Source organism: Rhinocladiella mackenziei (assembly GCF_000835555.1).
Source record: "Rhinocladiella mackenziei CBS 650.93 unplaced genomic scaffold supercont1.2, whole genome shotgun sequence".
Taxonomy (NCBI): domain Eukaryota; kingdom Fungi; phylum Ascomycota; class Eurotiomycetes; order Chaetothyriales; family Herpotrichiellaceae; genus Rhinocladiella; species Rhinocladiella mackenziei.
The window spans coordinates 3,467,499-3,493,515 of NW_013550603.1; the positions used below are offsets into that span (position 1 = coordinate 3,467,499).

General features: G+C 49.2%; 9 protein-coding genes across 9 annotated transcripts; 6 read left to right on the forward strand and 3 right to left on the reverse strand.

Annotated features, from left to right (window-relative positions):
• Window positions 1–121: 121 nt before the first annotated feature.
• Window positions 122–664, reverse strand: Z518_03024 (uncharacterized protein; the record flags this gene model as incomplete). Its single annotated transcript, XM_013420050.1, has 2 exons — window positions 122–546; window positions 607–664. The coding sequence occupies 2 exons, from the start codon at window positions 662–664 to the stop codon at window positions 122–124; spliced, it is 483 nt and encodes a 160-aa protein (XP_013275504.1).
• Window positions 665–1,327: 663 nt separating this feature from the next.
• Z518_03025 (uncharacterized protein) lies at window positions 1,328–2,292 on the forward strand (the record flags this gene model as incomplete). The annotated part of the gene is made up of 2 exons (XM_013420051.1): window positions 1,328–1,500; window positions 1,557–2,292. 2 exons carry the CDS (start codon window positions 1,328–1,330, stop codon window positions 2,290–2,292), a joined length of 909 nt encoding a protein of 302 aa, XP_013275505.1.
• An 889-nt stretch (window positions 2,293–3,181) lies between these two features.
• Z518_03026 (uncharacterized protein) lies at window positions 3,182–4,624 on the forward strand (the record flags this gene model as incomplete). Its single annotated transcript, XM_013420052.1, has 1 exon — window positions 3,182–4,624. One exon carries the CDS (start codon window positions 3,182–3,184, stop codon window positions 4,622–4,624), a length of 1,443 nt encoding a protein of 480 aa, XP_013275506.1.
• A 1,143-nt stretch (window positions 4,625–5,767) lies between these two features.
• On the reverse strand, window positions 5,768–11,050 carry Z518_03027 (uncharacterized protein; the record flags this gene model as incomplete). Its single annotated transcript, XM_013420053.1, has 1 exon — window positions 5,768–11,050. The coding sequence occupies one exon, from the start codon at window positions 11,048–11,050 to the stop codon at window positions 5,768–5,770; it is 5,283 nt and encodes a 1,760-aa protein (XP_013275507.1).
• A 579-nt stretch (window positions 11,051–11,629) lies between these two features.
• On the forward strand, window positions 11,630–12,295 carry Z518_03028 (uncharacterized protein; the record flags this gene model as incomplete). The annotated part of the gene is made up of 1 exon (XM_013420054.1): window positions 11,630–12,295. The coding sequence occupies one exon, from the start codon at window positions 11,630–11,632 to the stop codon at window positions 12,293–12,295; it is 666 nt and encodes a 221-aa protein (XP_013275508.1).
• Window positions 12,296–12,869: 574 nt separating this feature from the next.
• Window positions 12,870–13,628, forward strand: Z518_03029 (uncharacterized protein; the record flags this gene model as incomplete). Its single annotated transcript, XM_013420055.1, has 3 exons — window positions 12,870–12,889; window positions 12,943–13,109; window positions 13,135–13,628. The coding sequence occupies 3 exons, from the start codon at window positions 12,870–12,872 to the stop codon at window positions 13,626–13,628; spliced, it is 681 nt and encodes a 226-aa protein (XP_013275509.1).
• A 122-nt stretch (window positions 13,629–13,750) lies between these two features.
• Z518_03030 (uncharacterized protein) lies at window positions 13,751–14,758 on the reverse strand (the record flags this gene model as incomplete). Its single annotated transcript, XM_013420056.1, has 1 exon — window positions 13,751–14,758. The coding sequence occupies one exon, from the start codon at window positions 14,756–14,758 to the stop codon at window positions 13,751–13,753; it is 1,008 nt and encodes a 335-aa protein (XP_013275510.1).
• A 3,832-nt stretch (window positions 14,759–18,590) lies between these two features.
• On the forward strand, window positions 18,591–19,536 carry Z518_03031 (uncharacterized protein; the record flags this gene model as incomplete). The annotated part of the gene is made up of 2 exons (XM_013420057.1): window positions 18,591–19,407; window positions 19,460–19,536. The coding sequence occupies 2 exons, from the start codon at window positions 18,591–18,593 to the stop codon at window positions 19,534–19,536; spliced, it is 894 nt and encodes a 297-aa protein (XP_013275511.1).
• Window positions 19,537–24,587: 5,051 nt separating this feature from the next.
• Z518_03032 (uncharacterized protein) lies at window positions 24,588–25,578 on the forward strand (the record flags this gene model as incomplete). Its single annotated transcript, XM_013420058.1, has 2 exons — window positions 24,588–24,662; window positions 24,715–25,578. The coding sequence occupies 2 exons, from the start codon at window positions 24,588–24,590 to the stop codon at window positions 25,576–25,578; spliced, it is 939 nt and encodes a 312-aa protein (XP_013275512.1).
• Window positions 25,579–26,017: the final 439 nt, after the last annotated feature.

Consider the following 26,017-nt stretch of genomic DNA (forward strand, 5'->3'; position numbering starts at 1 on the left):
AGACATCCATAGTAGTATAGTAACTCCCGTGTCCGACGGCCTTCAACGCCCTGAATCAACTGCTTTCTGCAGTACTCTCCCAACACTAGATATCGAATTGTGTCTTTGATTGTCCAAATATTTAATCTGGGGTCTGGATTTTATTATCTCCACGCACGACCTCGGAGTAGCTGGGGGGAGCACCAGGCTCTTGACTCGCTGCACCGGCACTGGGACCCGCAGGTTGAGTTGGAGGGGGTGGTGCTGGTCGCGAACTACCTCCGGTATTGCCAGTTTGCGGGGGACAATCCTGAGGTTTTGGTGGCGGAGGGGCAGGTCGATTAGGGCCTTGTTGAGTCCCATAGTCTCGTCGGGATGGCTCGTGACGGATGTAATAGTAGGTGATGCGTTGGCCTTCAGCATCTGGAACGGGTTCGTAGTCGTAGTCCCGCTCTGGGTTCCGGGCAATGATATACCATGCGTGTAGAAGTCCAGGGAGGTAGCCGAGCATACATAGGAGAATGTTGATAAGGGAGTCAGCCGAGCAGATGCCGGATTTAATCCAGACTGAAGAAGAAAGATCAAGTTAGTGAAAGGAGCGAAGGGCAGGGACGTGGAAAGGCAAACCAGCAATAGGAGGAAAGAGGATGGCGATGAGCCCGAGAAAGATGTCGCCGCACGACATGCTGATGACAACCTGATCTTGTGAGGAAGCCGTGTAAATGGGCATTGAACTTCAAAAGAGAAGAGAGTTCAATGGTAGACTTATATCGACGATGGTAGAGGAAATTTTCTGTCTTTCTCACGTACAACAAATGGAGATCCAGAAGAAATGTAGGTGCCTGGTGACAAGTTGCCAGAGGTAGAGGCGCAGCCCAAGGTCGGGGATCCCTGAATGGAGTGCGGGCGAGGCTGAGCGATTAAAAACACTTACTGCAACAGATACGAATCCCGAATGACGTTTGCGGTGCTCGCCGCTCACGTGAAATCGATGTACAGCGTACACGTGATCGTCGTACTTGGGCCGCATCTCGTGACTCACACAACAAAATCACTCCCCTGCTTTCGGTACCCGGACCTCGGTTGTATGGAGATCTGAGGTGCGGAGGACCAGCAAACCAACTGCGTCTTGTTTACATTTTTATGATTACCTATTGTACAGCAGGGAGGACACGCTGTTGATTTAATTGAAGCACTCCCAAGGGTCGCAAACAACAAGCGAGGACCTCCTCGTCAGACACGGCTACAGTCCGGGGATCGTGATCACTCGTGGAATCACAACATCTCCCAGCTATTATTCACTACCCATCTCGGCCTTCCTCCTGACCCATTCGAAGTGATCGCAAGCATGTCAAGCAGCGAAGCCGCACAACCAGACTCCGGCGTCGTTCCTCAAGATGCTTCAGAGACCAAAGATGTTGGTCCTGTTAAGCCTTCGCACACTCTGGCGTTGAGCAGACTTCCCAATGGTGTCAAAATCACAATCTCCAAAGCTGACGAGATTCTCTTGCGACTCAGCAAGTACGTTGCCCCTGTTAAGCCATCCTCGGGATATACAAGACTCATATCGCAAACAGGTTGATCAAAACCACCGCAGGCCTCGGTGCAGCTCTCTCCACGCTCAACTATTCCATCTATCTCGCAGCGTACCTCCATGCGCAATCCCCAACTCGTGCCGCTGTCGTCTCTTACATCTCCCGACTCATCGGACGTGCGCCTTCGAAGCTTCCCGCCGGTGCTCTGACCCCCGCGGCACCCGCTTCATTCCTCACGACTCTTGGGAGTCTTGTCTCTGACACACGCACCACCTTGCGTCTAACAGGCCTTCTTCCCCTTTATATCTGGTACAAAACGCTTTTATCCAAGAAGGCGTCCAAGGACATGGACCCTACACTACACCGTGTCGCACTCCTTCAATGCAGTGCGTACATTGCATTCCAAGCCCTGGAGAACATCTACCATCTAGGTGGTAAGGGCGTGTTACCCATGTCCATCATTGAGAAGCGCGGAGGTATTGCCAAGTGGGTCGCATGGAGTTGTCGGGCATGGTTGGTTGGTGTGGCGAGTGATTTCCTTCGTTTGTGGCGCGAAGCAGAGATTGAGAAGACCAAGACCAAGACGGCCAAAGAAAAGGAAGACTATGATCGCAAATGGTGGAACGAGTTCATGGTTGCAGCATATTGGATGCCTGTTGCCATTCACTACAGTTTGTACCCAGATGGTGTTAAGGGGATGAATACTGGACTGGTTGGCTTCTTTGGGCTGATGGCGGGATTGAATAATTTCAGAAGCCAATGGGCCTCCACTGCCTGAGTGTGGCCTCTGGATTAAGCATAACACATATGGTCCAAGGTGAAGGCGGTTGAATTCAATTGCATATCTCATGAGCTTCTCCTATGTTTTGAGTGCCTGGCCGACCAATGGGCTGCCCGTACAAAATGTCAATATATCCGTTGGCTTATAGGACTTGAATGTATTTCCCAAACCTGCAGACACTGGTTATTCGCATTTCGAGACCTGAAGAGTCTTGAGCCTCTCAAATATCCGCGCTCAACAAAACATAAGAGAGGTGGATTGAGATGGACCCCGGAGCGCTGAGCTCGGAGCATTGGACAATTTTGCATATGCGTACGTCAAAACCTTTTCCCAACCCTTTCCAGAGGAACTTTCCGACTGCTTCGACATCTGACGCTAACCGAAAACATGTACAATGCATCAGCTTTTGACCTTTCGCCCCAAGGATTCAGATCATTTCTGCAACATCAAATCCATGGACCCAATCATATGGTTTACGAGGAATATGATATGTCAGCAGCGGAAATATACAATCCACATTCTATGACTTCTTCGCCTCAGCAAGGCCCCTTCTAAACCGGCCTGACGTGAGCAAATCAGGCATCCTATTGGTCCAAAAGAGTCAAAGAGGAGGCGGGTTACAATGACTTGAGCAGTCAGTCATCTTTGTCTGATAACCCCGCCATTTTCCCAGTCTCCTTCGGCAAACGATAGATTCTTGTCTCAAGGATCAGCATGACGCAGCCGCCCTTGTTTCCCCCGGACGTCCGCACGGGATTGGGGGGGGGGGCCAACCAACAGTATATTGATGCTGAAGTTCAATCCAAGTACAAAACCCTGGACTGCTCCAGCGGAACCACAAATCTTGTTTCTTCCGGGAACTTCTATTCCCTAAGACTATGGTAAGATGGGTTCCTATTTAATCAAAGGAGGCAACGTTCTCATCTTCACCGATGAGAAAAAGGCCACGTTCCCACAGCTCGACATCCTTGTCGAAGGCCAACAAATCTCCAAGATCGGATCAAATCTCTCAGTCGATGCTGCTGAGGCATCGACGGAAGTCATCGACGCTTCCGGATACATTGTGACACCAGGCTTTATCGACGGTCACCGCCATGTATTTCAATCCCAACTCCGCTCGACCGTCAGTGACCACTCGTTATTGGGATACGGCGCACACCTATTGCTAGGGCGCATGGTCTTCCTCGATGCAGAAGATATGTATCTGTCCCAGCTCGCCGGTGCTGTCGAGGCTATATCATGCGGTGTCACGACCGTCATGGACCATTCACACGTGGTGACATCTCCAGAGCATGCCCGACGCTGTATCAAAGCTACACTCGAATCAGGGATCCGAAGTATCTATTGCATGTCACCGTTTGGCATCCCAATCTCAGTCAACCCGCTCACATTTCCCGACATGGCGACCCAGCACGCAGGCCAAGTGGAGCTCTTCAAGAGTCTTTCAGCCGAAAAACCACTCGGCGGACCGGTGGACAACGACGGTCGCCTCACACTGGGCCTCGGCCTCGACACCGTGCATCAAATACCTGTCGGAGAAAGCAAGGACATCCTCACATATGCTAAAGAACACAGTATCCCAGTGACCATGCACGACGTCATCCGCTTTGCTTTACCCGCGATGAAATTCCTACGTGAGCACCCTATGCCGTCCCTGCCTAGCCTCACGCTCTCTCACGCCTGTGAACCTGACGCGGAAATCTTGTCATTTGTGAAAGATCACAAGATCGGCATCGTCAGCACGCCCGAGTCCGAAATGGCAATGGGCCACGGCCAGCCGTCAGCCTTTGACTTCTATCGCTTTGGTATTGCGACAGGCCTCGGGATCGATTCCCCCGCTATATGTAGCGGCGATTTGTTTACGGTGATGCGCCTTGCATTACAAGAACGGCGAATGCTCGAGAATAGCAATACTCACTCGCGCGGGAAGATCCCTGAGAGCCTGAAAGCGACGACAAGCGATGTCCTGTATATGGCGACTCTGGGAGGGGCCGAGGCGATCCATATGGAAAAAGAAATCGGGAGTCTGGAAGTTGGGAAGAAAGCGGATATCGTGTTGATACGCACAGATGGGCCATCGATGGTGTCGAGTGTTGACTTTGGGGGGGCGTTGGTCACGCATTGCTCGGCGGCGGATGTTGATACGGTCTTGGTCAATGGCGAGATCGTGAAGAGAGAAGGTAAGCTGCTGAGAGTCGATTGGGATGGTTTGAAAGACCAGTTAAGACAGAATCGGGCTATACTGGAAGAGCGGTGGAAGCATGTTGATTGGGAAAGAAATCAGGAAGAGCTGAAGAATCTTTGGGGCCTACAACCCATTCTCGAATGATTACGATGGGGTTTGCCTTGAAAGAATTCCAAATTGATTCTTAGGGATATCGTTTCACTACATGAGTACATCCGTACATCCGTACCATCATCATCCATGCTGCTCGTCAACTTCAATTTTCGTTCCATCAACGCTACAGGTCTGTGTTCGCAAGACGCTAATATCAAAATCCTGAACGCCTTCAAATCTTTTTTGGGGGGGCGGGGGTCCCTCTTCCATCAAATCATATCAGACCATCCACCCTCTGCCATTTTAATAACATGTCATCAGGCGGAGAGGATGACATAGTACCGGTGCCGGCGTTTGAGATAGCAGAGGCTGTAGTTCTAGATGAAGTTGTAGAATGTGTGCTATCCGAGGCCGAAGGAGATGTGGATTGACGCTTTGGAAATTTTGTCAACAGTCAGACAGAGGGAGATGCTAGTAGGGAGACGGGTATGACGAAGGTATTATCGGCCGAAATACCACATGCGATTCCGGTAGCACCCTCACCAAGAGTAATCGTGTCATCAGGTTATGAACCAGACCGTACCAGAAGGCTGAAGTCATTGATATTCCCCAGGTAGACAAAAGTCACGGAGCCAACAATTGCTCTGTAAGATTGAGGGGGTTGGGACAAGGCTGAGCATTCCAGGAGGTGGCTAGCAGAAATCCATTAACTTTCATAGTCCGCGGACGCGTTCAACAACCTTGCGTAAATATTTCGCCTCTGGCATGATGGGAGAAGAGTTGCCAAAGGTATGACAGCGGACCTTCTTAGCCCCGCCAAATGCCCCAACTAATCCTATATAAGAAGATCATTTGGCCCACCTGGCATTTGCTCTCTGTGTCTCTCGGTGCCAAGGGGGCGCGGCCTTACAGAGTTCTCGTGCGGATCAAGGTGAGTGAATAAATGGATGTCATTTCAAGTGCTCACCACATGCTAGGCTGGTCCCCAAACCTACAATGCTTTACCTGATGAATATGCTGGAAACAAGAACAAACAATCATGCAGCATGTCTCCCAATTGTCTAGAAACAAGACGCCGAAGCCGTCCTCGGCTTGATGTTTTCTGTCATTACCATTTCATTTCCTAAACTTTTCTCGACCATTCAAACCCAACGCCAATCCATCATTCCATGAAATACTGGTACAATCGTTCATTCAGGCATTAACATCTCCGTCAGCATCCCTCGAAACCTTCTGGTGATCCTCAGCATCATAAGTTCCCTCGTTTTCATGGGCAGGTCTTTCCAGACTGCGTTCTGATGGCGATGAGGGTTTAATCAACACACCCTGCTCGGTCAATTTATTCCATGTTTCGTCCTTTGCATTCAATCGCTCATGACATAGAACCAATCCATCAAGATGAACCAGTTTCTTGCAATGCTCAGCAAGTAGGAGTTCGATAGTTCGTCGTCTCAGTCCAGTAACTTCATCAAGAACTTTCATCCAAGTGGCATCCTCCACCTGAGACCCATCGGGCAGATGATATCGTGCCTCGGGTAGTGACTGGTCGTTTGTTATTTTGCTAGGCACAGAGCTGTAAAATCCAATCGTCAGGGGATTGTCTCGGAGGTCAACCTTTTCCAATGACACAAGTCTAGACAAAACTAAGCAAGTTCGTCTCAATTTCTTGATGCGATTTTTGGCCAGAAGGAGATTCCTTAGTTTGAGCATCTTCCTAACGGGTGTAACATCCTTGATGGCGTTGAAATTGGCGTTCAAGATCCGACAATTGGGAAATAAAACTCCGAAGCCTTCAGGAAGTTCCGAAATACCACATGCTGCAATCTCCAATTCTCGAAGGTTGTTCTGTGGCAAGGTTGGTAATTTGAATGTCCCATTTAACGACGTGTTTGATGATAGACAAATTCGTCTGCATTCGTTTGGAGTGGAGAGGACCAGATCCATGACGGGTGAAGACTCCGATTGTTGTCTCAGGGACAGGTCTTCTAAATGGTAAGCCAAAGAAAGACCCTGGATATCTTTGATGTTGTTGTTATCCATATCCAGATACTTGATCATCGGCATGCGCTTCAGGCCAATTCCTTCAAGCTTATTATGCGAAAGTCGCAGCTCTTTCAAAGCGAGAGTCTTGTTCATATCCTCGACCTCAAACTTTCCAAGCTTGTTGTGACTGAGGTCTAACGCCTCAAGCGCTGGAAGAGAATGAAGATTCCGAACTTCTTCAAGTTGGTTATGGCTCAAGTTTAATTCTCTCAATCGACTGAGTTCAGACCCTTCAAAATCAACGGTGCCGAGATAATTCTCACCGAGTTGAAGCTCGAGTAAACCATTCAAATCTAAAATGCCATCAATGTTTGTAATTCGGTTGTTGTTGGCTTTCAGACTTCGCAAATGGATCAACGAACGGAAGCCTTCGAGGCTTTCAAGTTGATTCCCAGATACATCCAAATATTGAAGATTTGACAGGTGACCCCAAGATGTCAAATCATTCAACATGTTATTGTGGATATCAAGAACCCGCAAAGAACTTGGCAAGCCTCCTAGTTGAGCGATTTTGTTATCAAAGGCGGAGAGTTCTTCCAAAGCGGGACAGTAATCTTTCAAGCCATGTACAGAGGAAATACTGCCTGCACCTATGGTCATGCGATGAAGTTGTTCCCAGTAAAGTTCCTCCGGCACCGCATCTGTGATGGCCTTGACAAGCTCGTCAACAGCCAACGCCAAAGAACCGTGTGCCTGTCGAAGGGCATTAGGGTGTTTTCTCTCTTCGACGTAACTCTGATCGGGATGTTTGGCGGAGTCGACTTGGTGAACGGAGAATTCGGATAATGGAGTCAGACAGAGAATACTTGAAGCCTTGTTTGCACTTTTCTGGTGCTTCACCATTATTCGCGGTGGTGCCGGAGTCAATTCATTTGACTGATTGACGTGGACCAGGCTCATCTGTCCAGCAGGAGGTTCTTCGTCATGTTCTTCAATATGTTCCTCAATTGGTGACATCGTCTGGGATTTGAATGTAACGGCGGGTTCGTGGTCCCGGGAAGTTTTCTGGCTCCTTTCTTTGGGAGAATGCATTACTTTCTCGGCAGCAAAGATTTGCTTCGTTCCTCTGTTGACGCCTGTATCGCTGATTTCTAACTCTGAATCATCAAGTGGCAGATCTTCTTCGCGTGGCAAATCATCCAAATCATCCTCAGAAATGTTGGCATAATTGACGGCTGAAACAACTGGGGACGAAAATGCAATTGTAACCACTCGCGCCTGTTTCCGATCATCTTTGAGCGAGGCGGGCGGCTGTGATGGAACGCCATCATGAAGCCGTGATTCGTGTTCTGAAGCCTTCGAGCGAAGAGAACTCCGGTCAATCTCCTCATCATCTTCGGTCTCCAAGAGGAATTGATCGCGTTCTTTCACAACCTGAGGCTCGAGTTCTGCCAAAGGTTTTCGAGAAGCTTGCGAACGAGCTTTCGTTTCTTCATCAACGGTATCAATTCTAGTTGGCTTAACAGTCAATGGCTGAGTGCGTCGGGTCTCGGATTCCAATTCTCGTTGTTCATCAATGCTCAAATCAGGTATATCCTCAAACGGATCATCCTCCGTTAAAGTTTGACGGTCTCTTCTCTCGGGGGGCTTTGTACCATTCGTGCCGTGTGCTTTCTTGATCCAAGTCTTCCTTTCATGGTCGAAAGTCATCATCCCCACATGATCAGGTATCGACACAGTTCCAGATGCAATGACGCCTTTATGACCTGACCTTGACGAATTGGTTGGAAAGGTGTGTTGCGTCGAATTGCGGGACGAATACTGAGTCTGCGAAGTTTGGTCCTGAGTGAAGGCTTGAGCCCCTTCAATGGTTGAGGCTGAATGCTTTCGTTTCCGCATTGTCTCCGTTGGATTCCGAATACGCATGTTCGGAGGACTGCTTTCTTGCAAATCACTGGAGACGGGAATCTGGGCTGGCGTAACGGCCAGGTTATTGCCTGTGGGGGCCAACGTGCCAAAGACCGAAGTGTTTGCTAGAGCTTCAATACCGTCTTCATCCTGGTATTTTCTCAAGTAGCTTGCTGTTCTGGAGTCATGTCGTGCATGACGACGATCTGCGGCTGGCACAGAGGTACGATTCCGAGATGGCGGTCGAGAAAAATCGTCCTTGGTTGAATCTGCATCAATGTCCAGATCCAAAATCGCGTCAGGGTTGAGATCGGACAGGTTGCCGGGTTCACCGATGTCTGGCAAAACTGATATTGGTTTTCCTCGAGAACGAATAAATTGCATGACCTTGTTCGCTTCTTCCATATAGTCCTTAGTAGCAAGTGACGGTTTGCGTGAATCATTGTTGACCTGAACAGCTCCTTGTGCGAATGATGCCAATTCCGTGGCCAGAGCCTCTGTCAGGTTCGCTTCTGATTGCTCTGGAACGATTTTCTGGACACTGGCCTCCAACACATTCGCTGGCGTGATTCGATTCACCGACGACCTCCTTGCCGATTTCGGCTTGAGAAGGTTACGAGAGGCAAGAATTTCTGGATCAGCTAGAGTTCCATCATTACCCGGTCTAGCATCCTTTCTTTTCTTTCCTTCAGGAGGACCTCTTACTTCCAGATAGTTCCTTTGGACTTCCGTTCCTTGGCCTTGTGCATTGCCCTGATCGTTCAAAAGTGTTTTCTGTCGTTTTGCCGTCCTATCTTTCTCTGAAAGGCCAACGTCTTTTGGAGGGTCGCCTTCCTTTTCCACATGTCTGGATACCGAGAGGATGGATTTCGTCTCATCGACTGAAGTCTGGGCTCCGCCATCATTGGTGGTGATAGGTTTGAAGATTCTATCTGCAGAGGCAATCACTGCTGTTTCAATTGGTGATGGTCTCGGGATGTCTTGATCGAAGCCAAACTCGTCCAGCTCACCGTGGCCAAATTGACTCATGCGGAAGGCATTATCTCGCTGCTCTTCTGTCAAAACTTCATCTTCCGCCTTGTCTTGTGAGGTTCCGGCCTCTTCAAAATGGTTCAATATTCGCATCAACTTGTTACTTGTATATGTATCACGATTCCCGAAAAGCTTGAGTGGACTTCCAGATGAAGCGGGTCCAAGTTGACTTCCGATATGATGTACGACGCTCGTATCCTCTGGTGTTACTGGTGCGCTTGCACTTAGTTTACTTTGTTCAATACTGTCATCCAGCATTCGGGAGTATTGAGGCGGCGAACTGTGAAGTTGAAGGGTTGCTCGCGAGTTCAAGTCCATTGGTGAAGGTTCTTGAGAGAGGCTTTTCCTGAGAAAAGAAGCTTCATTCGAGCGTCCGCCTCGTCTTGAATTGATGAAACCTCCATGCGATATGAATTCTTGGGTTCCCATTGATAAATCATCGGGTAAAGACTGAGAGGTCAAATCCGGCAGAGGTTCATTATTTGGGTTTTCAGCGTTGTTGTTCCCGTAGTTAACGTGCCTGTCACTTGAGCTTGAACTCGGTCGTTCCGCTTCCCCCAACGCTGCATTCTTCAGTTTATGTTGTAGCGCGTCGATGTCAACGTCCACGGATTTTCGTAGAACCGTTGCGCGTATTGAATTTTGCTTGGACATCGTGACTGGGCTGATGAACTCATTCTGCAATTCTTCCTGACCGCTTATTGTCCGCCATCGCGGGTCGTGGATATTGATGCCTTCCCGTTCGTGGTTCTCATTGAGCAGCTGCTTGGGACGTCTGGAGCCTCCACTTCCGTGAGGACGCTCGAGAGATTGAACTCGTTGCTTAACAAGACCTTTAAGAGATCCTGACCGTGCAAGGTCCGAAGCCAACGCAGGCATATCGTGCGGTTGCGTCTCTTCTTCCTCACTGACTTCTTCCAATACCTCCAAGTTCACATGGCCCCTGGCGGGTCGGAAGCTGCTATACTGCTCTGGGAAAGAATTCGAAACAGGTAAGGAGAAGGGTTTTCGAATCTTCTGGTCGGTATCATTTTGTTCCACGTCGTTGTCACTGTTCAATTGAGATGGAATCGGCTGTTTGAAAATGCCCTCTAATTTCGAGGGGGAGAAGAGATCAAACCCATCGCTCGCAATGTCTTCGCCATTGGCTAGCCTCCTCTTCCATTCAGGTGTTTCTGCCAATGTGGGTTTCTCGTGAATTGTGTGGTGTTGGACCGAGTTTTGCGATTCCGAGAAGACGCTCGAGGGACGACGTGGGAGACTGGTGAATTTCTGAGGGTCAGCCGTCGCAGGAACGTTGAGACTTGAAGCGCTTCGTTCTCTCAAGACCGGCTCGCCGTTTGTGCGAGCTTGCCCCCGTGTCGACCGGTGCCTGAGAAAGCTTCCGGTAGACGAGTCTTTGCGCATATTCTTGGCCAGGTGTGGTATGCGACTTTGTGATCGAGATAGCGCAGTGTTGCCATGCTGGTGGCTGCTGGAGAAGGAGGGAGCGGGAGAGGAGGAGCGTTGTTCCGACTTCCAGTCTTCTGAAAGGGAATTGAGCCAAGGTTCCATATCGTGATTGTTTGTCGAGTTCAAATAGTGGGGGAATGAAGATGATACAGAGGTAAAACAACGCGAGTCGCGCAGCGAGCAAGTCAAGGGTCAAGGCAAGACTGGTATAGAATACGACAAATCAATGTTGTGTCCATACATGGCGGGGTGAATCTGGATGTGTCCGTGTGTGTATGAAGATGTGTGTGCGTGACATAAGTGGATGATCACTAATTAGTGTAACGACGCGTTCCAAGTTGGCCTCGAATTCGATCATTTTGATTTGACTGCATTGGGTTGGCCGATTGCGGAAGGAAAGGCGGGTTGCCAGGCAACCAGCGACACTGCGCTTACTCAGCATATAGTCTGCCGTACTCTACACACTTCCCTCCATGCTCCGCCGGAATCCGTATTTCTCTGCTATTTGCCGCCGTCGTTTCTCCTTTCTCTGTAACCGCGTGTGCACTATTTCTTCATGCCGAACATGACACTGCACAAAGTTGAATCAATCTCCGCATTGAGAGGAGGGCGCTACCTCCCCCCCTTCCTCATACATTAGGAAACTAGATAACCAACTCCAGCTGTTCAAGATCTACCAAAATGGCGTATCTTCCAAAAGAAGCCCTCATCTTAACGGGAGGCTGTTACTGCCAGGCCATTCGCTACACAATCAACGTCCCAGCATGGGATCATCGGCCGCCCATTCCTGACGCCTTAGAGACTCCAATCTCAGCCACTGAAAGAATACAGACGCGGATGCCCCTCGTCGATATTGATCATTGCAACACCTGTCGACAGGTCTCTGGTGCCGTGGTTCAGTGCTGGTTTATTAGTCCCGTGGGTTGGGTTGAATGGGATTTGCTTCCGAAAGAGGGAACCACGAGCCATATGACTGGCGACAAGAGAGCCGACCAAACCATTCATCTCTCTACGATCGAAGCTGTGGGACCACTCCGGGAAGATGGCACCTCACCTTCGACGTATGTCGCCCGATTTTGCTGCACGGACAGAGCAACCCGGACCTTCTGTTCTCGCTGCGGGACCAATTTGACCTATCTCTCGCACAAGCGCATGAATACTCCCATGGCATTTGTCGATGTCACTGTTGGGAGCCTTGACAGGGAAAGTCTCAAACTGGCAAAGGCGGACCGACATGGTTGGTGGGACTTTGGCATGGACTGGGTCAAATCTCTCTTGAGGAATGGTGATGGAGGATTCATGATCAGGCATCATACAGGCGATGTCACCAAAGCTGTGGAAGACTGAGGATGAAGCGTGAATATGGAATGCATGACCAGACCTTGGTTCCTGGCTGTTTCCCTCCTGGTCGGTATGCCTCTAGGCAAAGAGAATTCGATATTGCAATTTCACGATTAGAACGGTAGCCTCATACAGTTGAGTCAATGACAAATATTGATGGTCGATCACTATTTCCTTTGTACTCAATCCGAAAATTCAAGATCCTTGAGACGGAACCCTTTTGGCCTTTTACCGAATGCGATGACACCGAGATCTGAATAGTCAACTTGCTACAAATCTCTCAGCCGTCGCCAGGGCATATGATTGGAAAGCTTTTCTTCTTCTATACGGCCGGTTTCATGTCCGAAGCTTTGATTACTTTCTCTCGAGACCTGTCGTCAATGGGTTTCTATATTTGTCGAAATGATCGTGACGAATCATCATGTGCAGGAAGGTGGTGCTGATCAAAATCAAGCCATAAATGAGTGATGGAATAAGTGTCCCATAATTTGCATTTCGATTGAATGCTTTCAAAGATATCGAATTTCTCTGATTGAGATCGACACGCTGCCTGGCCTATGCAACAACAAGCCCATTGATCATGTCACCTCCATATGATAGGTACGTTTCAAACACTGTTTTTCAGCGGGATATTGAAACACCACAATCTGTAGGGTACAGCTTACAGATCTCGTCATCGCTGCCAACGGCGGCTTGAAGCAATGGTCGGAAATAGAAAGTATCGAGGCTCATTTCAATCTGTTAGGCGCCGCCTTCACCGGAAAGGGAATCTCAGAAAACCGTTTCCCAACAACCATCGCTTCGACAAAGAAACAAACACGTCATTTACCGTGGCCTTGGAACAGAAACACAAGCAGATGAAGAATGGATCTACACACCGGATCAGGTGTGGAAGCAGAAGCCCAACGGGGAGGTGATTGAGTTCCGCGACCAACCTCGAAAAGCCTCTGAAGGTCATACTCGAGAGACACCCTGGGATGATCTTCACCTGCTATACTTTGTTGGCTATGCGATGTGGCGGTATGTCAATTTTCCGTTCCTCCTCGTCCAAGATGGAGTGGAGACCGATGAGCTCGAACCACACACCAACCCGGAAGATCAGACGTGGCGAGTTCTGGAGGCAACGTTTCACGAATCCTCGAGTCTTGCAGTCCATTGTCAGGCGCAGAAGTACTACTTCGACGACAAATTGGTGCTTCAGCGACATGACTATGCCCCTGATGTTGTCGGAGGCGTAGATGCAACGCATTATGCCTTTGACAATGTCTCGCTGGCCGCTATACAATTTGCAACATTGCGGAGGGTTGTCATTTGTTTTACTGGTGTATCACCGAATTAGGCTTAATATTGTAGATGTGCAGGACCCAAGAAGAGAGAATGCCCTTTGGGAACGAGTTAAGATTTCCAAAATATAGCCGTAGGGCTCGGACATCTTTAAGCATTGCAACTCTGCTACATAGCTCAAAGCCTCCCTCCAGGGACAATCCTGCGAACGTTCTCAATTTCTGTTCCGTCAAAAACGACCATTGCCATCTTCGCCACCTGTTCTCCCCATTCCTGCACAAAATGGCCCGCATCCTGGATTTCCACATAGACGCAACCATTCCCCCATATCCGCGCCATTTCCTCCATGACCGGTGGTCCTAAGACCGGATCCTTCATCCCACATACCACAAAGACATCTTCTGGTTTCTGAAATATGCCACCACTACGAAACAACTCCAGGCTTGCCTTAGATAACTCAAGCCCTTCTTTCCCACCGTCACTGACCATGACCATGTTCGGAAATCGCCTTACTCCAGCCTTGAATTCCCGCCCTGGGAAGGGAGCATCATATGCTCGTCGTTCAGCGGCACTGAGATGCGGACACGAGCGTCCCAATAACTTCCCGACTTCCATATCTGGGTTCTTGTTGGTCCAAGCACGCCAGGCGACGAAACCGGGTGTCGGTTTCCCGCCCGTGGCAAGCATGGTGTTCATGGCTAGAACCCGCTTGAAGCGGCTCGGGTGAACGATGGGCAATGTCAATCCGAGCAGGCCGCCCCAGTCTTGAACGACCAGTGTAATGTTAGTGAGATCCAGCGATTGAATCAGGTGCAGGAGTGAGGAGCGGTGGAGCCCGAAAGTGTAGTCTTGGTCTCGGACGGGCTTGTCACTACGGCCGAAACCAAGAAGGTCAGGACAGATGACTCGGCGACATCGTGGTTGTGCGTGGGATTTCGTGGTGTGGTGTAGAAAGATGGGTATCATTTTCCGGTAGAGAAAAGACCAAGTCGGTTCGCCGTGAAGGAGCAGGAAGGTCTCAGTCTCAGCTTTCAGACCTCTATAAGACGGGGACCATTCGTCGATGTACGCCATGCGTAGGTGGCCATATTGGAGATATTGAGGTTGATATGGAAAGTCAGGGAGGTTCTGAAATCTTGAATCTGGGGTGCGAACGAAGGGAATGTCGATGGGTGGGGACACCATTTTTGGCCGCTTTTAGGGTGGATTGAAAATGTCAGCCAGTAGAGCGAAAAGTTGTACTCTGGATGTCAATAGTGATCATCGTCAGAAATATGATATGAGAAGGAGAAGGAAAAATTGATGTCGTTATTTGTTGATTCTCTCGTAAATCGAAGATTGTACCCGAGGCTGTGGGTTGTGGAGTAAAGGTGGGGAAGCCAGAGCTGCCTTGAGCCCAAACATACACCAACAATGTATTTTGACTCATTTATGATCAACACACATCAACAAAGATACAAGAATGATAGAGGAAGTCATGCGTGTTCAATAAGAAGGCTCTACACCCGGCCACGCACGGCCACAGGAGCTTGTCCGGACACCTGGTCTCCCTTTCTTTTTCTTGAAGCAAAGCTATGCACTCGATTTCTCGATCGAGCCGAACCAATATCATGTTGTACTACCTAGTATTCAAGTTGTTCAAATTGCTCCTATCCCTCATTGATCTTGCTACAGTATGAGATGCTTCACAGGTAAAATGACTCTCCCTCACGAAGTCCCAAATCCAGCCCTTTCCAGCCCGTACAGTAAAGTATAATTCGTCTCTCTCACGAACACAGTATCTGCTGTTCCCGCCAGGTGCCCTAATGATCTGAGCTACCGTTTTGAGTCCGTTCGTCCAGGGAGCATATGGAAACGCGGTCCTCACCAGCGATCGTCCCCGTACCAATCAAACCGCCCTCTCCACGGGCCTCATTCCGCAACCTCCAAAGGCATGATGGGTCAGTGTCTGTGTGAGGCTTCACTATGCCCTTGTCAGATTACTGGCGGACACATCAAAGGTCTCGCTCTCCGATGACAGCTTCGACGACATATTGATTTAAATACCGAACGCTCCGAACTTCTTTTTATCAATCAAGTCTAGTAGCAAGCCCCACAGCTCTCGCGGTCGAGGCTTTGTACGACAAGCCTGGAGAGCATCAATCGATATCATCCAGGTATGATCTTCTGGAGCTTGCGCATCTCGAGCTAGCGATGTCAATGCAAATGAAGATGTCAGCATCTTTTAATTCAGCCACATCGGATGGGACGGCGATGTCATACTTGACCGGTCGTTCAAAGGCACCCACTCCGAAGATGCGATCTTCAGCTTGGACAGTCGAGACTCCCTCGAACCATGTAATATCTTGACCAACAAAAGAAAGCGAGCTCAACTCGATGTCCAGCTACTGCGATGGTCCAGTATACCTTCACCATTCAAGTTAATCCGGTCCCGTTGGTCTGCCGATTGGTGTACCCGATATCACAATCCTAGGCACCCGAGCAGCAAAATATTCGAGAACTGAACCTGAGTGATGTTATCACGAGGAGGTCTTCTTCATCAAGTATTATGCTTTTGAACTAACATATTCACAGGCGTCGCTGATGTTGAAAGTGTTTTTTTTTTTTTGGTGGCGTGCTAGCAGTCCTTTGTCAGCACCGACCAATATCTTGGTCCATTGTGCCTCAGCTACCTGCCGTCCTCGAATTGGAAATATCAGTAAGGTCCCTAATCCTCATAGACAGATGCATTTCTACCTTGACCGCCGCTGCGTCGACAACACATTTTCTCTTCAGGGACTTGTTGTCCCTCAAGGTTGGAATCATTTCGACCAAAAGATATTCGACACACATTCGTACGGCATTGACAGTTTCACGACTGAGTGCTGCAGATGCATTCAGAGTCTGCCACGAGAGAAGTAAAGGGATGATTAGCTCGGCTCGCTCCCCATTGATCTGTGTGCGTTTATTTTGCGATGTGAAATATTATCCCCGAGGAGCTGGAAAGGGAGGGGGGATCTTCGCCTACATACCTGGTTGAGAACAGAGTATAGGAACTGACAAGTGCAGTACATCTTGAGCACGTCACTGTCGACCAGAGCAGCTAAGTCCACGATGAATCTGCCGATGCCCACTCCAGGACGTGGATGGGCTTGTTTGTGCGAGTTCAACCGAGTCAGTACTGCCTGGAAAGCAAGAAATACAGTTGAGTTGATGCACAGAGGGCTGAGAGCGCCCGACGGTGACTACTTGTGATCTTCCGGTCCATCTAGCCATGACTTGAGCATCGTTATGATTGCAGGTTGCGTTGTATTCACCACTTCTCTCTCTTCAGGACAATCATCCCAAAAGAGCGGGGCTCGAATTTGTCAACTTCGCAAGGTACTTGAATGAGAATGTTTTGGTTTGTTGGACCCGGAAGGGTATTTGTGGCCACAGTCTGGTTCTGGGCACGATCTATCTTGCATTAATCTGGTGTGGATACTACACAGGGACGGTTCTGCACACCCGCATATGCATGGCAGATGGGTGGCAGGCGATCTGGGACTTACTCTGGAGGTACATTAAACTTCAACTTCCATCGGGCGACACACGCTCGGATTCTGAGTCAAGTCCACATACGGTGCTACAGTCTCAGTGCTTGGATAGTCTTTTTGTCTTCCACTGTCTGTAATAAACTCTTACCTTTATTTTGGAATTGTCTGATCCACTCTGCTACTTACTCCCTATGGTATCCTGAGTATGCTAATTTAGTTCGTCGAATACGCTGGGCTCCACTCACTCAAAAACTGATTTCTCGCCCGCGCTGATACTTTCCATACCCCAATTGCGGACGACCTCACCCTCCTTGGACACCACCTTGCCCCTGAAACAGCGGGTATCGGGGCCAATTTCCAAGCCCGGCGCCGTCAAGGAGGGTATGTATCCCAGCGGACTCGATTTTAAATGGGATCACCTGACCACATGTTTCTACGGGTTTTGTCGGTGTTAATACCACCGAGTCTCCGGCTACTTTCAAGAAGTTCTTGCGTCTCTGCGGCCTCAAGCTACCTATGTATTATCACCCATCTATATACCCTTAGGCAAAGACACTGAGTGAACTCATGGGTGCGGCCATCTAGTGAATCACAGTGATATCACTCTTTCTCAGATGGTACATCTCAATAGGAATAATACTGCAACTGCAAACCAAGCATATCCGAGGTTGTCAAACTCAATTTGATACGATAATGGTCTCATGCATATCATTCCTGGGGAATATCGAAGAGAAAGGAACAGCAACACAGCCTGTGTAGCAGTTAAGCGCCCAGTGTTGAGTGAAACCACACCATCTAGATCGAGAAAAGGTCGCCATCCCGGTCGCCTTCTGCAGGATCCATCCCCTGCGCAGTTCATACCCCCAGTTCCATCATATGTGGCTGTAAGTGTCCACTTTCACTGCTTCAAGATGCTGGGTCAATACTCCTTTCAAGCCATATGCTATTATTTTGAAAAGCATGTGAGTTCTTTTCATGCACTTCATGTCTGGAGATTCTACTACTATCTGCAGTGCTCAACTTAGCCGCCCCCCGGGGACATCTGTCCTTTGATATCACATCAATTGCGCCATTCGTCCAGGTTGTGTGTCAAGCCACAGAAGATAAGCTAAAGGGTGAAGCACACCTTCCTACCGGCCAATTATCTCGTGCATGTCGTGCTCTGTGAGCCTAACGAGGCGAAGCCAGCATGTCTAGCTCTGATTCTCTATGGTCAAATGCTGAACCCTGTGTCTCAATGTCGGACCATTTGTGGCTGTGGTATCGGCAACCTTTATGTTGACCCTCCCACTACTCAGTTGCCTTCCAATCAAAAGCTCTGGAGCCTGCGGCGATGCAGTTCGGTGATATGGCATTGGGGTTGTTTGGCAGGAGGCCATGGAGAGCATAAAATCATAGTCAATCCCTTCCTGAATGTCTGCCACTCTAAACTGTCACCAACAAACACCAAATCACTTCGTTATTTACTATCTCGCGCACTAATTCTTTGTCCCTCCCTAAAGATGATCACAGTCAACCGCCTCTGCAGAGATCTGGGCATAAAACACCCCTTGGATCACCCTACATGCATTGGCTATGGAAAAGCAAAACCAACCTGCGGAATCTTATGCGCTCAAGCATCTCGTAATGAGGCAGTGACTGCTCTTGAAGGCATCTGCGAGGCGATAGCAGACGGAATCAATCCCCGCATGTTGGTTAACGACTTGGAAGGAGTGGCCCAATTGCTTCATTGCAAAAGATGGCACCAGTATCAGGCCCGAGCAAAAGCCCGGGAATGGCGACGAAAATTGGACGAAGCCATGGCTCAACGGAACGAAGAGCAGCATCAACGACAGCATCAACGACAATCTCGATCCCGGAGAGAATTCCACCGTCCTGGTAACAACAATCAAATCGCACCACCGGCAGACTCTCACCTTGCCTCATTCCGCGACGAAGATATTCTTGCCGAGCTGGCTCATCGTCTCCAATCACAGAGTCACGTCATTAGCTCCATAAGAGCAATTCTGGACAACCAACGAGGGAGGAACCAACGTTCACCCGGCCGCTCGTCTTCGGACAGGACAACCTTGTCCTCATTCTCTAACTCCTTGGAGTCGGACGATGAATTCTCGGAAGCTTCCGACTCGGAGACAGAAGACGGTGACGACAATGAGGATTCTGACTTGGAGAACTCCGACACAGACACCTCGTATTCTCGATCTTCTTCAGGCTCTTCAACCTCTCGTTCCAACTCTGGTCCTATCCAACCGACGCCGTCATCCGAACGGCGCTCACGAGGGAGGGAGCACCTTCGGAACCGTTTGTCGCCTTTGCTTAGTTCATTGCCGTCTCCACCGCCGTCTTTATCCGCGTCCTCATCCTCACGCAGGAGCAATCCCCCTACCTCTCCCACCTCTGAAAACGAAGCCGAAAGCGAATGCGGCATCTGTCTATCACGCATCGTGAGCCAGAGTGATAGGTGGTCCTGCGCTGCATGCCGGAATGCAACTCATGTCTCCTGCTTTGACCGGTGGATGGCAAATTCTCCAGAAAACAATGTGAGATGTATTTACTGGTATGTCCTTCCCGCCCTTTTTAATGTCCACATCTCTATTGTCCAGAACATAATAAGAGCTCATTGCTAATCATTGTCTTCGTCTTCGCAGTCGCTCTCTTGTTTACAACTAGACCATATATGGGATTGATCTCCCTCCAGACCCCAACTCGCCTCTTGACTGCGACATACAATCAATTCCGTCAAATGAAACTCTTATATAAGCTCAAGAGGTGGATATTTTGGATCAAGGAGTCACCCCCATTATTCTATATTATTTGACTGAGAATACTATGACAAGGGTTGAGTTCTTCACGCGGGTGTTTTTGTAAAGTCGGGTTCTGGGCCATTTCGTATTGTGCATAAGTCAGCGTGTCGCCGCTGGTCTCATATGCGGCGGCGTCGTGATCATACGCGTCGGAGGCGACGGGTACGTTGGGTCCTTCCTGGCGTGTTGAGGCGTGTTAGGCTAGGATACTTTTTGGCGTAGTGCGGCTCGTCCTTGGGAGGAGATGGTAGGATAGTCGAATGCAGATATTTGAAATTTCCTGGCCAAGCATTGTTACAACCCGGTGGTAGACGGCGAGGTTCAAGGACTCGGGAGTCGTGGTGGAGGCACCGACCCGATGGCGGATGCCAGCCCTAGAAAGTAGGTTGATGAGTCTGGGAGTATCCATCAATGAAGAAGTGGTATGGCCGTCGGCTGAAGAAGTACTCGAGGTACTATTTTCGCTTCGGAACATCTTGGATAACGTTATTACCTAGGGAAGGCCGAATTTGTAGGCCATGAAAGTGTCCATAGAATAGGCATAGTTCAACCCCAGAACTTTAATTGGAGAGTGCTTGTCCGGGCTCTCCTAGAGAAGTGGGAGAAATCTTTTGTACCCAGTTGCATCGGTCATTGCCCGAGTCGTAGCAGAGCACACAATATATGATTTAGAGTACACATTTGATAACGTAGGCTTGCACTCTGAGTTTTCTTTGCTGTCTCTATCATGATGAACATGTTCCTTGTTCTAGGAGCCAGTTCGCTGGTAATTCGTAAAGCCGCTGGCATAGAAATAATTCTCATCAAAGCCGCCCGTATAGACGCTCTTGAGTCTCTCGGCGTAGTCGTTCTGGCTCAACTCAGCCGGACCCCGACCTCAATGCGTCCATTTGCCTGGTGGAGCCGGAGAATCGTTGCATTTTCTTGGTTTGTGCGCCGCATGTAGAGGACTCATAACGGAGAGAAATGTACTGTCCGGTTGTCGGCGGGAATTTTAGATTGGCGACAGGAAGTCAGGATAGATGATGAGGCGGTATAGCCAGGCCAACGAGGAGTGCACCAGCCGCTGGAGAGGAAACACTTGTGTGTTCGAGGAAAGACACTGTAATGATGGGCTTCAGGTTAGACGCCGCATAGACAAATCTGTTCTTGGCATTAGCAGTGTGGGAATTTACCCGTCAGGCGGTTCAGGTCACTTTGCTGAAGATTCATGCTTCCCTACACTGGACTATCGCGGTCGGGCACACAAAATACGATCTAGTCAGCTAAACTGCTGCAAAAGTGGAAATTGGTGTTGATATTCCTTCTTTGGCAACAATAACTAATAAGTCCTGAGATAAGGCTGCATGGAGAAGGGGGCGGGATGATCATGTAGATTTACTTTACCGTGTCCGGTTAGCGAGGGCATATCCCATATCCTTTTCCCAGGTTCGAACGGATTTCAATACTGATTCCTATCCGCGTCCCTGGGTCAAGCTCTCGGTTCTACCAGGTTAGATGACAACGATAATGTTATCTCTATCTCTGTCGCTGGTTGACTCGTATCCGGCAAGATTCTCAAGACAATGATGGCAGGCTCCAGCTTCTCATTTATCTTCAGACACTGGCAAAATCATCGATTTGAAAACTTTGGCACAACCTGTGCCTTTTCAAACTAGCGGCCGGCAATCTTCACTTTCTTTTTGCACCACTCAACAGGATGAACAATCCCCACAGCAACTTCAGACGAAATATCTGTCAAGGACCAGATTCGGCCCGACAATATCCCTGTGGAGAAACATATTGACACCAATGCGAAGAGACTCGCGGAAATTGATTACAAACAAGAACTGCGCTGAAATTTCTCTGCCATTCGATGTTAGGGCTTGGGCTCTCACTCACGAGCTCCTGATGGGTGGCTCATGCTACAATAGTTACCGTCGGCAAGCCGGCACCCTTCAAATCGCCTGCGAGGGGAGTATGCTGCCTTCATGCCCCTTCAAAATGCGATTCATCGATGTTATATGGACCGCCTCGCTGTCATTTAGATCATTGTCTAGCTCCCGTGTGTTCATATCATCACGATTCCACTCTGAGGCACTCTAACAAACAACATCAGATGGATGAGGGTGAATCGGGGTTCGTGGATCGTTTGATACACAAAATCATATCTCAGCTTTCTCGAATCGGGTGCAGCGAACCACTTGGACAGACTGGCAATGATCACAGCTCTCAGACTTTCAGATTGGTGAGTCTAGGTAATCAGCTGTGATAAAGCCCCAATTTTCAAAGGAAGCACCTTATACGCTGCCTCATCGATTCCGATGCCTGGAGGTCGCTTCGTCAGTCAAGATACTATTTCTCAGCCTCACTTGCAATCTCAGCCAATCCGGTCGAAATAGTCCACGTGGTCTACCTAAAAAAGGAAGGGATTACTACGTTCAAGACTCACGCGACTACATTGTTGATTGGCAGTTCCTCAGACCAAGTCTAAGGTGACAGCCTCGCAGGGATTAAACCACATCAAGCCCTGAACAAGACCCGAGCCCAATCGCTTGAAGCAACCATTTTCAACTTCTTCAATGACCAGAAAGCCATTGTCATATTCATCCCTCCTATTTGTGCTTTTCTCGACCAAGAGACACAAAATTCTACCGGAAGGTCGTTTCCTACTATCGCTTCATTGTCAAATTGAACCTCATTTCCTTGCATACCATTCCCTGATCAAGCACCGGGTATCCAAGCTTAATATTGCCTATCTACCCGCTATAATCAAAGTGTACTTTCTGAAGGCTTCGAGATGCTCATTGCACTTCCCCCCGAACACGGAGCACGCCTTTGGTGAGGTCACCAAAGGGATGCTCTGTGAGATGACTTCTAGCTGTTCCAGGATGGTAGGACCTTTGCAAGGACTACGCCGGTATTTGTGACAGTTCAATGCGCCGTCGATGGGAGCCCAAGACCATGAAAGCGCCCTCCACTGTGGAGCCGGATGGCCAAGCTCACTGCATCTCCCGATCGAGACCGACTACAACAAGGCGAGCGGCATGCCTTCAAGCCAAGGTCCAGCCAAATTCGACGTTCCTGTTAACTGATGGAATGGATTTGCAAGACCGGCAACTGCTGGAAGTTCGTTGATGGAAGCATACAGATTTCGTTGCACGTAGTTTTCCACTATCGCCCACCATCGTGCAAGAAGTCGGGAGAAAGTTTGTGGCCAGTTGTCGCTGTCTGATGGCAAGCAACTACCGACCCTCATTCTACACTTGAAAATTGACCCAATTTCGGCGACGCACTGTTTTGGACACTCCCAATAGACCTGATCTTTCGCGCAGTGAATGGTTCGCCATGACAGAACGCGTTCTTGAAGGGTCCATGTGCGGCTTGCCAAAGGACATCGATTGAGGGCCTCTTCCAAAGAGCCATCCCTCTGGGAGAAAAACGTCGTGCCTGAAACGCGGCCGTTCGAGCATGGAGAAGCTATTGGAACGACATCAAAAAGTCTACGAGGAGAAAACAGATCGTTCCATTTGTCCTCGCAAGACGAAGCCGCAATAGTGATGGTGGAATTGCCGTATATTCAGTCTATGCCCGCTGCTTGTTAAGTCCAGTCTTTCTGATCGTCTCGTATGATGTAAAGGGCGTCTACTCACAGGTACTGAAGACTTAGAGACCAGTTCAAGAACGCTGCATCGCGAATGGTTGTAGGGAGCTCTTCAATTGAGAAGCCACTGGTCATTCTATTATATGTTGAGATTTGGTCTTGAATGAAGGAGATTGGCCCCAGGAATAGCTGAGTGCCGCGTACCAGCCGCAAGCTCTGCCAGCCTCCTTTAGAGAAATAGTGTTTGATGAGTCTCCAACATCTGTCAACCGTGGAGGGTGTGGTGAAATGTGGTATTTGTCCACATCAACCATTTCTTCGGTCCTGAGGTCGGAGCTGCGCTGAGTGACGAGTGACTTTTAACATCCCCTGGTGTTCCTTCTCGCGACGTTCAAGCTGTTCGGCGATCTGCCTAGCACATTTGTCAGGCTCCTATTGAGGAAATGTCAATCTTCCGATAGCATCACCAGAGAGCAAGAGGGTCATCTTGACACCAAGGTAAACGTGCCCTCCATTATTACTGAGGACAGCGACATCAATGCCAGCAATTTTGAGAGAATCCCGGAGGCGCTCACCAAGCTGAGCCGTGAGATTGAGATTGACCCCTTGATCAACGTGCTGTGACCAACATTCACCCTCACACAATACAATGCCTTGGGAAGACTCAAGGTCCATAAACGTCTGATCCCTTGCAATCCACCAAATCTTTGATTTGCCATGTTCTTTGTACGCGTTGGGGATTCGACAGGTGGAAATCTTTCTTCCTTGCGCTGAACAAGTCAGCGAACATAAGGAACATGAATCAGCAGATTCCCGAAGAGCATTGTATGTTGGCTGGTAGTGCAAGCAGGTTTGAAGTGGCTCAGATTTCGAGTTCGTAGGAAAGTAGGGGACGAGAGAGTTGACGTTAATTCGAGCGCAGAAGTCACATCGGAGGTTTGTTGTGGAGAGCAAGGCTGAGCAACAGAAGATTTCCCAATGTGGCAAGCCGATATCGGTTGATGTCATCTTATTTCCCAATTCCATGCTTGCCAACTTTCAATTCTTTTTTTCTGCGCCTGTCACAACGCACCGCGAAAAGGCCGATCTGCTCTCAAAGCAGAGCCTCAGGTATGGTTGAGCAAGATGTAGTCTCGTCCGAAGCTCCACGACCACTAGTGGCCTCACTCTGGACTCGCTCCCTCGTTGTCCGTCTCTCCTCTACACTTTCCTCCGGCCAATTCTGACGACGCGTTCCAGGCAGGCGCCTTTGCCGGCCTCATGGTTGATTTCTCCCTCTATCCTCTAGATACGATCAAGACAAGATTGCAGTCGAATCTCATCGGCAAAAATATCTCGGTTCTTGGTCGCCATACTATTCGAGGCACCTTTCGCAGCATATACGCTGGACTTCCCTCAGCTTTACTTGGCTCGATGCCCTCAGCCGCCTCCTTTTTCCTCGTATACGATGGAGTGAAAAGGTCACTAATTGACCCAAAACAATCCTCCTCGACACAAGCATATGCGCACATGTTGGCTTCGTCCTTGGGAGAGGTGGCGGCGTGTGCGATTAGGGTACCAACCGAAGTTGTGAAACAGCGTGCCCAAGCAGGATTATTTGGAGGTTCAACCTTGATTGCGCTGCAGGATATATGGGCCTTGCGGAAAACAGATGGCATTACGACTATGGTGCGAGAACTCTACAGAGGTGGCGGAGTGACGATCATGCGCGAAATTCCCTTCACAATCGTTCAGTTCAGCCTCTGGGAATTCTTCAAAGCACAATACTCACTCCGACAACGCAGAGAACTTGGCCGTCAAGAAGGGCTAGTTACGGCAGCCGAGAGTGCGGTCTTCGGGAGCATGGCCGGTGCGGTTGCGGCAGGTCTCACCACTCCTCTGGATGTATTGAAGACTCGAATCATGCTCGCCAGAAAGGAAGCCGGAAGCTCGTCAGCTAGAGCAGGCCCTATTAGAGTGTTCCAACAAATATGGGAGATCGACGGACCTGCTGGCCTATTTCGTGGATTCGTGCCTCGTGTTGGGTGGATCAGCACAGGTGGTGCAATATTTTTGGGAACGTATCAATATGTGTGGAATATATTGGAGTTAGGACGACCCTGAGGAATTCTGTGCAGATATATCGAGCCCGGAACATTCAACCAGACTTCAAGACGCCGATTCACATGCAACAACCCATGAGTTTGGCTCAGAGAGCTATGGATGACGAAGCTGCGTAACACAATCACCAACTCGATGGCACTCTAGCTCTTCAAAGCGATGTGCCGCCTGCGTGGCGGATATGATTCGAAGATGTGCGCAATAAGCTACATCAGCTCCAAATCTCAGTAGTCCCGAAGCATAAGCCTAAATGATCGCTCCGGTCCCCCATTTTCACATCCGCCATCGTTGTTCTCTCCATGCTTCGCTACGATCAGCTCGCCGGAATACTCTGATCCCCATCAACCAAGTCAGGCCAATACTGCCTTCGGCCTGAATGCCGGGAAAGTATTGAATTGTGAAAACAGACTTTCCTTTAGGACCGAAAGCTTTGAAAGATGGA